Below are 14,895 nucleotides of genomic sequence, written 5' to 3' on the forward strand. Positions count from 1 at the left end.
GTTGTCGGTTCTGACTCATAGCGATCCTGTACAGGGTTTCCAAGGCTGTAAATCTTTACAGGAGCAGAAAGCCTCATCTTTCTCCCGCGAAACAGCTGGTAGTTTCGAACTGCTGACCTTAAGGTTTACAGCCCGATTTGTAACCACTATGCTACCAGAGCTCGCTCGCTCTCTCTCTATATATATTTGCTTCTTGCTCTACTCCCTGTGTCTTCTACTACCTTTATCTTTCCTCTGTTAGACGCTCTCCGTGGGGTATTGCCTTCCCCATCCTGGTGTGGCAATGTGGGTTCATGCGCTGGGCTGCATGGACAGTTTGAACCACAGGCTCACCAGCCACTCCTTAGAAACCCTATAGAGGGTCGCTATGAGTCAGAACCAACTCGATGGCTCTTAACAACAACAACAATCCTCTACCCAGTGAATAATCTCTGGTGGAATAACTGATGATACATGGAAGGGATTGTAATGAAGCCAAGTTTACAAATTGTTGAATGTGGGACTGATGATCTGTTCTGTAAACCTTCACTCAATTCACAATAAAGTTTAAAAAATACATATATTAAATAAAACAGCATTTTATATTATAATAGTCTTGGCATTGTTCTGTAGGATAAGCACTGTACCTCAAGGCCAGTTGGAACCACAAGGTTGGTGGCTCAAACTCATCAGCTACTCCTCAGAAACCCTATACAGGGTCACTTTGAGTTGAAATTCACTTGACTGCATTTAACAACAACCAACACCGCTTGTAAACCATCATTTTGTAACCATCATAGTGATCCTGTTTAGGATTTCCAAGTAGCGGCTGGTGAACTTGAGCCACCAACCTTGTGGTTCAAACTGACTTTGCAGTCTAGCGCATTAACCCACAGCGCCACACTAGAACTCCATAGAAGGCTGCTTTCAGCAAGAAAATCCTATCTTAACTTTTGACACTGTGGTCTCCTATTTGTCCTTTTTGATTAACTAATTTCACTTAGCATATAATGTCCTCCCATTTCATCCATGTTATAAAGTGTTTTGTCGATTTATCATTATTCTTTAATGTTGCATAGTATTCTGTTGTTTGTATGTACCAAAGTTTGTTTAAACATGATGGGCGTTTAGATTGTCTCCATCTTTTTGCTGTTGTGAAGAGTGCTGCATAGATGTGTTTGTTCACGGTTCTCATTTCTTGGATATCTATGTTAAGTAGAGGGATTGCTGGGCCATACAGCACTTCTTGAGGAAGCGCTATAATGTTTCACATAGTGATTGAACCATTTTACCTTCCCACCAGCCATGTAGGAGGGCCCCGGTCTCTCCATACCCTTGCCAGCATTTGTTGTTTTCTACCCCAATGCTGGGGTAAAATGGCACATGGTTGTTTTGATTTCCAGCGACTCCATATGATAAGCACTCGACTGTGAACCACAAGGTTAGTGGTTTGAGCTCACCAGCCACTCCACAGGAGAAAGATGAGACTTTCTGCTCCCTCAAAGATTTAAAGCCTCAGAAACCCTATACAGGGTTACAGGGTCACTATGATTTGGAACCATCTTGACATGGCAGTTAATTAATGATCTTGAGCGGTTTTTCCTGGTTGTTGGCTGCCTGAACGCCTTCCTTTAGTGAAGTGTCTGTTGATTTATTTTGAATAAGCTGTGTATTTCTCACAGTCCCATAGAGATTGTGTGTAGGATTGCCTCTGGAGGTCTGATTGTTTTCCAGAGCTCGTGGTTTCTGATCTGACAGGTGGTGTGTGCTGTTGAGTAGGCTCTGCACCATGTGACTCCCAAGGATGTCGTCTCCACAGGGCATGTCACAGGGACTTTTCTTCCAAGGAGGGACTGATGGCCTCGAAACTTTGACCTCGGTGGTGATGGTGGTATGTGCCAAGGTAGCTACCCTGTATAGGGTTTCCAATGCTTTAAATCTTTTAGGGAGCAGATAATCTCATCTTCCTCTCAGGGAGTGGCTGGTGGTTTCTGAACTGCTGACCTTGAGGGGAGCAGCCTGGTTTGTACCCCACTTTGCAGTTCAGGCTCTCTCATGGTTTTCTCACTACCCTGTGGGTTTTTAAGAAATATGTTGTTTATTTTTCACATGCTACAGAAATTTTCAGCTCTTTTTCTGTTAGTGAATTCTAGTTTATTTCCATCATAACTGGACAACATTCTTTGTATAGTTGAAGTTTATTTTAAATGTGTTAAGGTGGGTTTGAGCTGCAAGGTCAGCGGTCCAAACTCACCTGCTGCTCCTACACAGGGTCACTGTGAGTCAGAACCAACTTAACGGCACACTGCCACCACCACCAAGGCCAAAGGTTCGAGGCTATCAGTCGCTCCTCAGAAGAAAAGACCCTGCGATGTGCTCCGTTTTAATGAATCAAAATATGGTTTGTCTTGGTGAATATCCTATATATTCTAAACAAGTGTATATTCTGCTCTGAGTGGCGGTTGTTCCCTAAACGTTAGTGTAGAGTGGACTCTGCTCTGATTGGTCTATCTGTTTCCCTGGAATGAGTGCTGAAGTCTCCAGGATCACTGGGCACGCATCTGTTTCTCCTTTCCTTCTGCCTGTTTTGCTTCATGCCCTTTGAAACTCTTGTTGTTAGTGTCAGCATCTCAGAACTTCCTTCTGACTTCTCCAGACCCTTTCACCCCACAGCTCATCACTGGCCTGGCTGGTAACCACGGAAGCCTAATGTGCTTTGTAGGTTTTCGTATTTTCCATACATGAATATACCCTTCAGTTTATTTGTCCTGGATGCGCTGAATCTTAATCGTTTGTTCCTCCCTACTCCTTGAACTTGAGGTTTGTCCTTACGAATAAGAATGACATGCTTTTACTCCATACGTAGCTGCACAGAAGTGTCTGTGTACGTGAGGGAGCCTTCAGAAAAGTTTTGGCAAAGTGAAATCTTCCCATAAACTTTTTGAAGCCCTTCAAATGCTATGTGTTTATATATAATTCCTGCACAATTTACATGTGGCATTGTCCAAGTTCTTAAGCTTTATGCAAATGTCTCCGACTGTATACATTGCTGTAAATAGTCAATCATTCATTGTAAGTTTTTAAGATTACTCTGTTTTGTCTCACGTAGATTGAATACTGTCGTCGTAGTAGTTACAGTGTATGATTATGTTGTAGTTCATGTATCCTTTTCCTCTATGAGTACATTTATCTTTTCTGGCAAAAACTTGTACGATTCCAAATTAGGTGTGGGCATAACTCTTTCTGCATGTGTTAGGGTTCTACTTTGTGCGATTGTTGAGATGTTTGGGTTTTCACAGTGATTGGGAGGTACTACCAACATTTAGAAGGAGCCCTGGGTTAGGTGTTGAGCTGCTAACTGTTAGGTGTTGAGCTGCTAACTGTAAGGTCCTCGGGAGAAAGATGAGTGAGGCTGTCTGCTTCCTTGACTCCCAATCTCAGACATGCTCCAAAGCAAGTCTGCTCTGCCCTGTACGGGTTGATGTGAGCCAGCATTGGGTTAGTTAGTTACTAGTATTTAGAGGGTGTTGGTGAAATATACAGAATAAAGAAAGACCACTATGTTGTGTGGTGCTCTGGGATCAGCACTGGACTGCGAGCCACAAGATCAGTTCAGATCCACCAGCTGCTCCTTGGAAACCCTACACAGGGTCCCTATGGGCCGGAACTGGCTCAACAACGCTTAAAAACAACATTGGTGTTAAAAACATATGTAACTATAATTAAATAATGTAGATAATTTGAAAGTATGACGTGTGAAAATATGCTGAAGAAATATTAACGAAAAGAAATCTAGCTTAGCAGTTATAATTTGAAGCTGCCCTCAAAACCCCTGGCTGAGATACAGAATAAGACTGTTATTGTCGAGGACTCCTGGTGTGATGCTGTAGATCAGTGCTGGGATGCGGACCTCAAGGTCTACAATTCAAACCCGTCAGCTGCTCCTCAGAAACCCTGTACATGTTTGCTGTGAGTCAGAACTGACTCGACACCACGTAACAACAACATTCATATGTTGTTGTTGTCAGGTGCCATCGAGTCGGAACTGACTCATGGCAACCCCATGCACAGCAGAATGAAACAATTGTCCGAACCTGGGCCAACCTCACTACCGCTGCCACACTTGACGCCATCAATGATGCCACCTGGCCGATCCATCTCGTTAGGGGTCTTCCTCTCTTTCTCTGACCCTCCATCTTACCCAGCATGATATCCTTCTCCAGCGACTGTCCCCTTCTGACAATATATATGAGAGACGAAGCTTAGCCATCCTGGCCTCCAAGGAGCACTCTGGTTGCACTTCTTCCAAAACAGATCTATTGGCAGTCCATGGCACTTTGAGTATTCTCCTCCAACACCACAACCCAAAGCATCAATTCTTCTATGATCTTCCTTATTCACTGTACAGCTTTCGCATCTATATGAGGTTATTGAAAATACCATGGCCTAGGTCAGGCGCACCTTAGTCCTCAAGCTGACATCTCTGCTCTTCAACACTTTAAAAAGTTCCTGTAAAGCAGATTTGCCCAATGCAATACGTCGTCTGATCTCTTGACTGCTGCTTCCATGTGTGTTGATAGTTGATCCAAGAATGAAGTTCTTGACAACTTCAGTCTTTTCTCCGTTGATAAGAATGTTGTTTATTGGTCCAGTGGTGAGGACTTTTGTTTTCTTGGCATTGAGATGCAATCCATACCGAAGGCTGTGTTCTTTGATCTTCATCAGTAAATGTTTCAAGTCCTCTTCACTTTTAGCAAGCAAGGTTGTATCATCTGCATATCTTGCAGGTTGTTAATGAGTCTTTGTCCAGTCCTGACGCCAAGTTTTTCTTCATAGAACCCAGCTTCTCTTATTATTTGCCCAGCATACAGGTTGAATAAGTATGGTGAAAGAACACAACCTTGTCACACACCTTTTCCAATTTTAAAACATTCAGTGTTCCCATGCTCTGTTCGAACAACTGCTTCTTGGTCCAGGTACAGATTTCTTAGAAGTACAATTAAGTGTTCTGGAATACTCATACTTCTCAGTGTTGTCCATAGCTTGTCATGATCCACACAATCGAAAGCCTTTGTGTAGTCAATAAAGCACAGGTAAACATCCTTCTGATATTCTCTGCTTTCAGCCAAGATCCATCGGACATTAGCAATGATATCTCTCGTTCCACGGCCTCTTCTGAATCCAGCTTGAACTTCTGGAAGTTCTCTGTCAATGTATGATTGTAGCCGTTTCTGTATTACCTTTAGCAAAACTTTACTCGCTTGAGATATCAAAGAGATTGTCTGATGATTTCCGCATTCCGTTGGGTCACCTCTCTTTGGAATGGGCACAAATATGGATCTCTTTCAATCAGTCGGCCAGATAGTTGTCTTCCAAATTTCTTGGCAGAGATTCATATATAAATGAATATATCACAAAGTTGATATTGAAATCATTCCTTAGAAATACCTAACAATGCAGCTTCAAAATAAAAATAGAAATACAGAATTAAATTATTTGTTAAAGTCATGATGAATTTATGAATCTACAGTTGTGTGAAAGATTTAGTCAATGACCACCAGTAAGTAATACATCAGGCTGAAGAATTCTTAAACACAAATGATAACTGTTGTTGTTAGGTGCAGTTGAGTTGGTTCTGACACATAGTGACCCTATCAGATAGGGGTTCCGAGACTAAATCTTTACCCAAGTAGAAAGCCTCATCTTTATCCTGAGGAGTGATTGGTGGGTTTGAACTGCCAACCTTGTGGTTAGCAGTCCAGTGCTTATCTTTCAGGGCCACCAGTTCTCCCACAAATGATAAATAGAATGTTTGAAATTGACAACTAGCCAACTTAAGTTAGTTGATGTCTGTAAAGAGCTCTGCACCCAAGAAATAAAAGATAGTCTTAATAAATGAATTATTTGAAAATAATGTAATTTGTCAAAGTAGAAGAACAAACAGTTATTTAAAATAGGCTAGGAACCGTCCATTACAGCGTGCCTCCTCATTGAAAGTTAACAACTGTAGATTAGAACGGTAGTGAGAAAGCCGCAGGCTACACAAAGCAGCAAGATCAGAACTGCTTGTTAAATGCTGTCCAGTAGATTTCAACTCCAAGTGACCCCTATGTAAGCTCTCTGAGGCTTTAAATATTTGTGGGAGCAAGACAGCCTCATGTGTTCTCTGTAGAGTGGCTGGTGGGCTTGAACTGCCCACCTTGTGCCCTTTGCTCGTACTGTGTAGGTTAGTGTCTGTCTGTGAAATTTCTTGAATGAGGAAAACTTTTCAAACATCTTGAGATTGTTCCCAAATACAAAGAGATCATTATAGTGAACCAGTTTGTTTTCATATTAATTGCAAGAAGGTATTTTGTAGCCACTGAAAATGCACCCACTGTTTTGTTTTTTGTGGCGCTGTAGGATAAGCACTGGACTGCTAACCACAAGGTCAGCACTTCAAACCCACCAGCCACTCCTTGGAAACTCTATACAGGATTTTTGTGAGTCAGAACTGACTCGATGGAAGTTAACAACAACAATTTTGTTTTCAATTTTAAATTTGATTACAGAGCATGCTTGGTGATACATGTACATGTGATATTAAAGTCTTCACAGCATTGTGTGAATGTAATTAACCCCAGTACTTGATTTATTAAGGAGCTCTGGTAGCATAGTGGTTAGGAGTCGGGTTGCTAAGCTTAAGGTCAGCAGTTCAAAACTGCCAGCTGTTCCATGGGAGGAAGATGAGGTTTTCTGCTCCCGTAAAGATTTACAGGCTGGGAAACCCTGTACAGGGTCGCTATTAGTTGGAACCGACTCCACGGTTCATAGCCACCAGCGACAGCACTTGATTTATTGACTGTTGGCGAGATCCCTGTCTGATCAGGAAAATGTGCTCACGGTTCTGCAGAAAGGAGGGAGTCCTTCCGCACCTGAGCCCTTCACTGTTAGTTTGTCATGTTTCGATTTCGATTGAGATTCAAACTGATTGTTTTATTATGTAATCTTTGGAATTCTAAGGAAGGAATAAGAATTTGGTTCTGCCTTTTCCCCCCAGCATGACAAATGATTAAATATTTGTCAAAGGAGAGACAGATATACCCTGTGTGACAAACTTGCATTTATAACCTATGTGATGTAAAAGTTAACAGTTTTGTTTTTATGAACCTTTTATTACTGTTTCACAAAACCCATGTCTCCCATTTCAGACATGTCATTTCCATTCAGCCCATGTCTAGTCCTTGTCACAGTGTCTTGGAGTCAGTGTACTTCTCCATTCACTAACACCATCAATTGACACCACTCACTTTCTCACTCATTTGTCTTTTAATTTTGCCTTTTTCTTTATGAAAAGGCTATTATCCATACTTCTCACCCAAATTTGTTCACTAGAGTGACCCAAATTTATTTTGGGGATTACTTTTGAAGTATTATCTTTATATTTCAAAGCAGGCCCTTCTGAAACTGATGATGTTGATGAAAAACTCCCCCTTTCGAAGTCTGTGCAAGGTATTAACTTTTTCACTTCCATTTTCCCACATACCATTAGTATTTGATGTTTCTTTATATTGGAATAGATTGTTGTATTATTTATATCTATATTATTTTCTAAATGGAAAAGGAAAAAGAAATGTATTGGCCTTTTTTTTTTTTTTTACATATAAATGAACTTCACAAGCAACAATTTTTCAAAACCAATTTTCCCTTTTGTGAATCTAGTAATGAATCTCGAAATGGGTACATGACACACTTTCATATTTAAGGTAAAGTACACATTTATACCTTATATCAGAATAGTCAGAGCTAAGGTTATTATTGTATGGTTCATAATGTAAATATTGATAAGGTCATGTTGATTCTTCCGTTTTAGAAAGATATGTGAAATGATCACTTGGAAATCCCTAAGTCTGTTACTTGCTTACTTTTTTGGGAACTTTTATCATACTGTTCCCAAACTTGATACTCACAGGCAATTAGTGATGACGTTTACTTCTATCTATTTTGACTTGGTGTGTAAAAAATGTATGTTCTGTAGGTTTATTTTTTAACAAAATTGTAATTGCATATTTCAGATTTTAAAAGAACAAAAAGGCAGCATTAAATCCTTCTTTTTCTTGCACCCTTATAATATAATGAGCGGGAAAAGTAACCACTGGGCCCGTTCTTCTGTTCTGCTGTGTGTTCCTTTTTTCACCACTGGTCTCGTCTACGTTATCTCCCATTCCTTTGACCTGGCATCTCTGGGTTTTTTTCTGACTGTAAACAACTTGAAACTATAAATCCAAGTATTACAAAGAAAGAATAAGGGAATGGGTGTGTGTATACAGAAAACATAAAAGCAGTAATTTTTTTGAAAGTTAACTAAAGGTTAATTTGTGATCACAGCTGTAAAGAGTTAGTAGAGCTTTGCGGTCTGGTGAGTTTTCATACTATGAAGTAAGATAATATGGCATCATAAAACCTAGACCAGCAGTGCATAGGGTCGCTATGAATCGGAACCGACTCGATGGCGCTTGACAACAGCAACAAAACTTAGATTTTAAAACCAGTAGTATTTAACCTTAGAGTGGGATTTTTAAGGCACCTTGGTGGTGCGCTGGGTTAAGTGTTGGGTTGCTAACCGCAAGGTTAATGGTGTGAACCCACCAGCTATTCCCTGGGAGAAAGATGAGTCTGTTCCCATAAAGATTTATAGCCTTGGAAACCCTATGTAGCAGTTCTAGTCTCTCCAATAGGGTCACTGTGAATTGGAATCGAGTCTACGGCAGTGGGTTTGTTTTGATTTTATGACCTTTTAAATTCAAGGACATTAGATAACTGAAGAGTAGTTTTTGAGCCTTTAATTTATCTAATTTATGTTCTTTAAAATGAAGATCCAAGGTATTTAAAACATATGCCAGGGTCTGTACCTTTAATAGAGCTTCTAAATTTAATTCTCAATCGAATAAAAACTGTCTTAGATCCTGCTTCCCCTCCCCTAAATGATTTGCCCTCATTCTTAGGTCAAATCTTTTACGGATGCTGGAAGGCATGAGTGTCTGGGCACTTAGTCCTGAGTGCCTTTCTCATGTCTTAGGGCTTGTACTTTCCTATTTGTGAGTGAAACGTCTACTCTAGTAGGGTGAGCCTGTTTACCTTGTGACTGCCTAACCTGATGCATTGCTTTATGTTCCAGTTTTTAGAAGCAGGCAGATTATATTACCTGAATTAAAATGCTTTTGAGCCAAAGGTAGTATCTTAATTTTAATTTATGAGTTTCCTTTAAGTACAATTTTGATAAAATTATGGGGATTGAGTTTCCATTCTTTCCACCATAGTAGACATGGGAAGCAAGTAACGGGATAGGAAGCATTGCAAAGCATAACCTGATCTTGTTTATCTAGATTTAAGTTGTTGAGCCAAAAAGAAAGAATGTACTCTGATTTGTCATTTTGTGGATATGGGTCATTTACAGATGAGCATGGTACTTTGAAACATTATCTATTTCTCAGCTCCCAACATAGATTAATCATTCTGTTGTATAGTTATACAATGACTAGTGTTGAATCCCAGAACTTAGGTTTACTCTGTATAGTTGCATTTTTGTAATAGTTTTTTTAGTTTCCAAATAGAACAGGGTCGCATCTATTTTCTGAAGTAGAAAGATCACAGTGTTTGAATTATTACAGAACCCTATTTTGTACATGTTTCATTATAAGACTTAAATTGTTTGCATCATTACCTAGTTTCTTTTTTCATCTTTGAAAGTCACTGTTTACTGGTTTACTAGATACTATGTACTTTCCTTCTAGGAAGCCACCATTCTTCAGAGGGCAATGAAGGAACAGAGATGGAAGTACCAGCAGAAGGTTAGAAAAGTGGGAGTTTTATTTGGTTGTATTTCTGTTTTATTGAGATCAGTATCCTTAAAACATGTGACTTTTGGAAATAAGAGTATGAGTGTTTTGGTATGCCTTCTTGGCCAATAGGCCAGTTTTTGTTTTTATTAATTCCTAAGATCTCATGTCGCTCTTATATTGTGCTGATTAATAACTATCTGTCTAAAGCCTCTAGGGATAGAAACTAAGTGGTAAGTAAAAAAAGTAAAGGTCTTTATGATGCAAATGCTGCTCCCTCCCCCCCCCCCCATTTTGTGCCAGTTTAATGTTTTAAGACTTCAGTGTTTTAAAATAAAAAATATTATGAGTTCTCCATCCATATTTTAAAATGTAATATTATATGTTGCCAATCTTTTAGCAGGATAATGTATTCTAGATTTCCTCCTTTTTCATTTGTATCTTTACAAATAGAGAAATTAAACTACAGTGATTCCTCCTTATCCATGGGGATATGTTCCCAAGAACCCTAGTGGAAGCCGGAACCACAGGTTGTACCGACTCGAGTGTATATGTATATACTGTGTTTTTTTCCGTACAAACATACTTACGACAAGTACACGGGGTACCTGGGCAGGCATCGTAAGTCACTGACACTGGCAGGGCACAGGGCTCACTCCTGCTGGGGCCAGCGGAGGAGGAGGAGAAGCTGGCTCTGGGACAGGAGAAAGGGCGGAGATTTCATCAGGTTACACAGAGTGGTGTGTCATTTTCAGACCTTGGTTGACTGAAGCCAGGGTAACAAATCGTGGAAAGTAGAACTGTAACTAAGCAGGGGACTATTGTACTCTGTCAGTTTACCAGCTCAGAATTGAATTCATATTGTGGTATATACACAGCTTTGTAAATTTGTGGACTCTTCAGTTACACTGTTACTATGCAAAGTACTTGTCTGTTTCTAAGCAGTTTGTATATAGTTTCATAAAAATGCTTGCAAAATTTTTTTTCCAAGGAGAAAGACTGGTAAGTTAATTGATAAGTTGTTTTAGACTATTGCTCTCATACAGTGTTTGTGTACTGCCTTATTTTTCTAGAATGAAAATGGACTCTATTCTGCCGCTGCTTATATTTCTTACAATAGCTTTTTTATTTTACGTTTGAAGTCTTTAATTTGATCTTTTACCTTATTTGAGTGAAGGTAGACCTCAAGGTCCTTGAGGTATGTGTAGGCCGAACTTTCCAAATTCAATAGCAGAATTAGGATTTCCCACTGGAATACATTCGTCTCACAAATAGCACGTGTATTGTTAGCAGGCTTCCACATTACTCTGAGCTCTGTTTTAGAAGGTGCAGTTGCCTCTTTGGGCTTCTGTGTGGAGGAGGCAGCCAAAGCGTCCTCTGCAGGGTCTCTGCTGGTCTGCCATAGGTGGTATGTCAGTGACAAGAATGAAAGACATAGATCCCTGACATGTGGGCACAAAGGTTCATCAGGCATTCCGAATTGCTTTATGGTTTTACAATTCTGTCATTGGATATTGGGCTTTGAAAGACTTTCTTTTTTAGACTTTATTGTCCTGGTACAATGTTAATGGAGTTGAATCCAACGTGGGTTTTCAGTCTCTCATTTCTTTACTAACAAACATGATCTTTGTCAAATCAATTAACCTCTCGGCCTTGCAGAATGAAAAGAGTACTGGTGAAGCCACTCTCTAGCGAAGCTTCTAGCATTAACCACCTGGTGTATGTTGGTTTTGGGTAGTAACAGAAATCTGCATAAGATACTAAAATTTTCAGAGTTGCGTGCAAAATTAGGGCATATAGTTCTGTATGCATCTGTTGTAGACATTTTTCTGAGGGTTTTTATTGCAAACGATTCTGGTTTCATTTACCACTCCTAAGATTACTGAAAGAAGGAGAGCTAGTCATCAGAATGGAAAGAAATTTGTTTTTATTCTTGGATTTTCAAATTACAACAGGGATATATGAGGGAGCTTCAAAAAACTTGTAGAACAATTCCATTATCTTTCAATTACTTATAATTGTGACTTTGTTTATAATCTCATTACTCCATGAATGCAGGTTGTTTTGAGTCCATTAATTCAGATAACTTCCTTTGTTCAGTCTTCCAGAGTTTTTCTACTCTTTGTTTTCCTTTATATCCCTATTTACAACTAAAAGGGTCAAATATTTAAATTCTGTCAAAGATGAAATGAATGAAAATGCCATTTAAATTTTATAACAGGCTACTCTTGGAATATAAAATCAATATCAAATCAATAAAATGTTGCAACTTGTGGAAAATGCTTAATAATGAATGTCATTTTAGAATTTTATTTTTTTCAAGATTCTACTCAACATGTCCCTTCAGAAACAAGTGAGGACCCTGAAGTTGAGGTGACTATTGAAGGTTAGTTATTTAAAAGCCTTGATTCCAAAGTTTACTTCTGGTCATAAAAATATTTGTCACATTCACATTGCAAAGTATGTATTTCATTCATTCTTAAAGGAAACTTGCTTTTGAACAAAATTGAAATATATACATTTACGTGTGACCAAAGCTGCCCACTTCCCAGCAGCGCACCTTAGTGCTTTGGGAGTTTTCAGTCACAAAATTAAGACATGAGAATTAACGTTGGCCCACAGGTGGACCAAGCTAATTTCCTATGAGTGGGAATTGAAAACTAAAAGAAAAGTATGACCAGACTTGCATACAAAGAATGACTCTAAACCCTGTTGGCTTGTTGATGGAAGAGAACTAATTGGGCCTGGAACCCTCAATATTTTATTTAACTAGAGTAGAAAGTTTGGATAGTTTAATCAGTAATTTTTAAGGCAAGTTTTCCCTTGTAGGCTAACATAATCTGTCCTTAAAAACTGGTTTGAAACGATTGTTGCAAATAAGTTGCAAAATCATCTTCTATCGCTACAGTTGCTCCAGACCATGTTCTTCAGTTTGCCCTTCAGTCATCTGCAAATTGAGTTAACATTAATATAAACAGTGTCACTTTCCATTCACTGAAAAATGCATATTACTGGTTTTTTCTTTTTCAAGTAAAACCACATAATTCTATATTTTCACACAAACAACACAAGCCTGCCCTCTCACCCCCATTTTCGTAAGCACAGTACTATTCTCAGGGTGGGTGCTGGTGGCAAATGAATGTAGGAGGCAAGGTCGCATTATGTGTATAAAAACGCCTACCCTTTCTCTCCCTCCTCAGTAATTCTTTCCTGTGGTAAAATATGGAAACAACACGAGACGCTGCACTGTGTTACCACCAGTTAGTATATTCAGGGACAGATGTTAGTTTAGTGTGTGTAGTTTTGGAATTATTTTGTGACTATATACACATGTGTGTACCTTCAGTATTTAAAAAAAATGAACTGGATGTTCCTCATATAGAACATTATATAACACATTTTATAAATATCTGTATCACATATCCCTTATCATTCTTACCCATATACTGATACTTTTTTTTTTTAAAGAAAAAACAGAAAAATACCTGCATTGTATTTTTTGTTAGGGTATCTTCTTCTTCCTCTCTTTTTTTTGGATTAACTATCTCCTAATGGTGTTGGTGGGCTATTTGTGGTATATGGCTACTTCAAACTGTACTCAAAATATCTCTGTTGCTTTTAAAATATAAATTGATTGCTAGTTTCCACCTAATATAAAATAATTTTTATTATATTTAATGTTTTCTGAGTTCTCAATTCAATATACTATTTCTTCTCTCTTAATATTATTCTACTAACCTAAAAGCAATTCTGAATTAATTACAGTCTAGCATTAAATTTTTGGAACTTAATTGATTTTTAGTTAGAAAGGTCACTAACTATAAAAGAAGAAAATTTAAAGAGCATATGAATATTGTTCACACTCAGGAGTTTGTCCTTTTCATAGTACAAATGTTCTTAAAAAGATCATTTGTTAAATTTATATAACTAGGACTTGTAGGTTGGGCATTGTAGGATAAGCACTGGACTGCTAACCTGAAGGTCAGTGTTCAAACCCACCAGCTGTTTCTTGGAAAGTCTGTACAGGGTCACTGAGTCGGAACCAACTCAACAACAGCAGTAACCTTGTGAAGGAGATACTAGCAGTAGAAAAATTGTTAGAAAATAGAGCTTGCTATGAGCCTGTAAAACTCCTTAAACAAAAGTTAAGATAATAAAGTGAATGTCTCATGAACCTGTAGTGTGTGTCAGTATTTTCCATTTTAGCCTCTTTGGAAGGTAGTGAAAAATCCCATTTCTTCTCACTGAGGGCGTAAGGCTACTGAAACGTCAATTCTCTCGAGCAAGTAATAGAGTTTAGTCAGACTGTTCTTTGTGTTCTTTAGGCCAGTAAGATACCAGGCCTTTATATGTAATTACCTTAAAGGTAGCATTTTTCTGTGACATACGTGTTCAGGTACAAATTATTTGTCAACCATTAGTTAAAGGGTAAGTTGAAAGTTTTAAAGGACAAGTTTTTCCTTTCTGTGTCTAAAGAAATTACCTGATGTCAACAAGGATGGTCCAATGAGGACTTACGTGAACCTTTGGATAATAAAGTTATTTGTGTATCTTTTTTGGAACAATAACAGGAAAAGGATAGAAGTTACTTAAATCTGTAAGTAGTTAGAAAATTGTGCTTTGGTACATCCTCATACTGTAAAATATACAGACATTAATATAGTATTTTAAAAAGAAAGAAAGAAATAATCCTAATGAAATAAATCAAATTAAAAATTATGAAGGAGGCTAATGTAAAAGGGAAAAGTGGGGAGCAGAAGTAAACCCGAAGACAATCACAGTTGTGTTTCGAAGAAAGGTGGATGGAAAGTAGAGCAAGCTATAACTACGAATCCAGGGTTGATTTTGTTTTCTGTTGTACATTTGTATTTACCCAAGTAGTCTATAGAAAGGAGAGAGAACATTGACATCAAGTACGTGTTTTGGAATTTCCAGTGTTTTGATACAGCTGTGACATTCTTACCTGGAGTGATGTGGAGTTTTATAAAGGCTCACTTGGCAGTGGTGTAGACGTGTTGACATGTTTTCTATTCAAGATGATGTCGCCCGTGGCCTGTGCTCTGAGACCTGTGAAGTCAGTGGTACCCCTTTCTGACTT

The 14,895-nt window shown here is 38.6% G+C and overlaps 1 protein-coding gene across 5 annotated transcripts in view; it reads left to right on the top strand.

Moving 5' to 3' along the window:
- Positions 1-14,895, top strand: part of GTF2I (general transcription factor IIi) — a 97,599-nt gene that overhangs the window by 36,480 nt on the left and 46,224 nt on the right. Inside the window, exons 9-11 of one of the 5 annotated variants that reach the window (XM_006859709.1) lie at positions 7,411-7,470; positions 9,753-9,809; positions 12,121-12,183. In XM_006859709.1, coding sequence (XP_006859771.1) covers positions 7,411-7,470; positions 9,753-9,809; positions 12,121-12,183 — 180 coding nt within the window. The remainder of the gene's footprint in view (positions 1-7,410; positions 7,471-9,752; positions 9,810-12,120; positions 12,184-14,895) is intronic. The other 4 variants (XM_006859711.1, XM_006859712.1, XM_006859710.1 and 1 more) reach the window with 4 other exon arrangements.

The sequence above is a fragment of the Chrysochloris asiatica genome, unplaced genomic scaffold (assembly GCF_000296735.1).
Source record: "Chrysochloris asiatica unplaced genomic scaffold, ChrAsi1.0 scaffold00034, whole genome shotgun sequence".
In the NCBI taxonomy this organism is placed as follows: Eukaryota; Metazoa; Chordata; class Mammalia; order Afrosoricida; family Chrysochloridae; genus Chrysochloris; species Chrysochloris asiatica.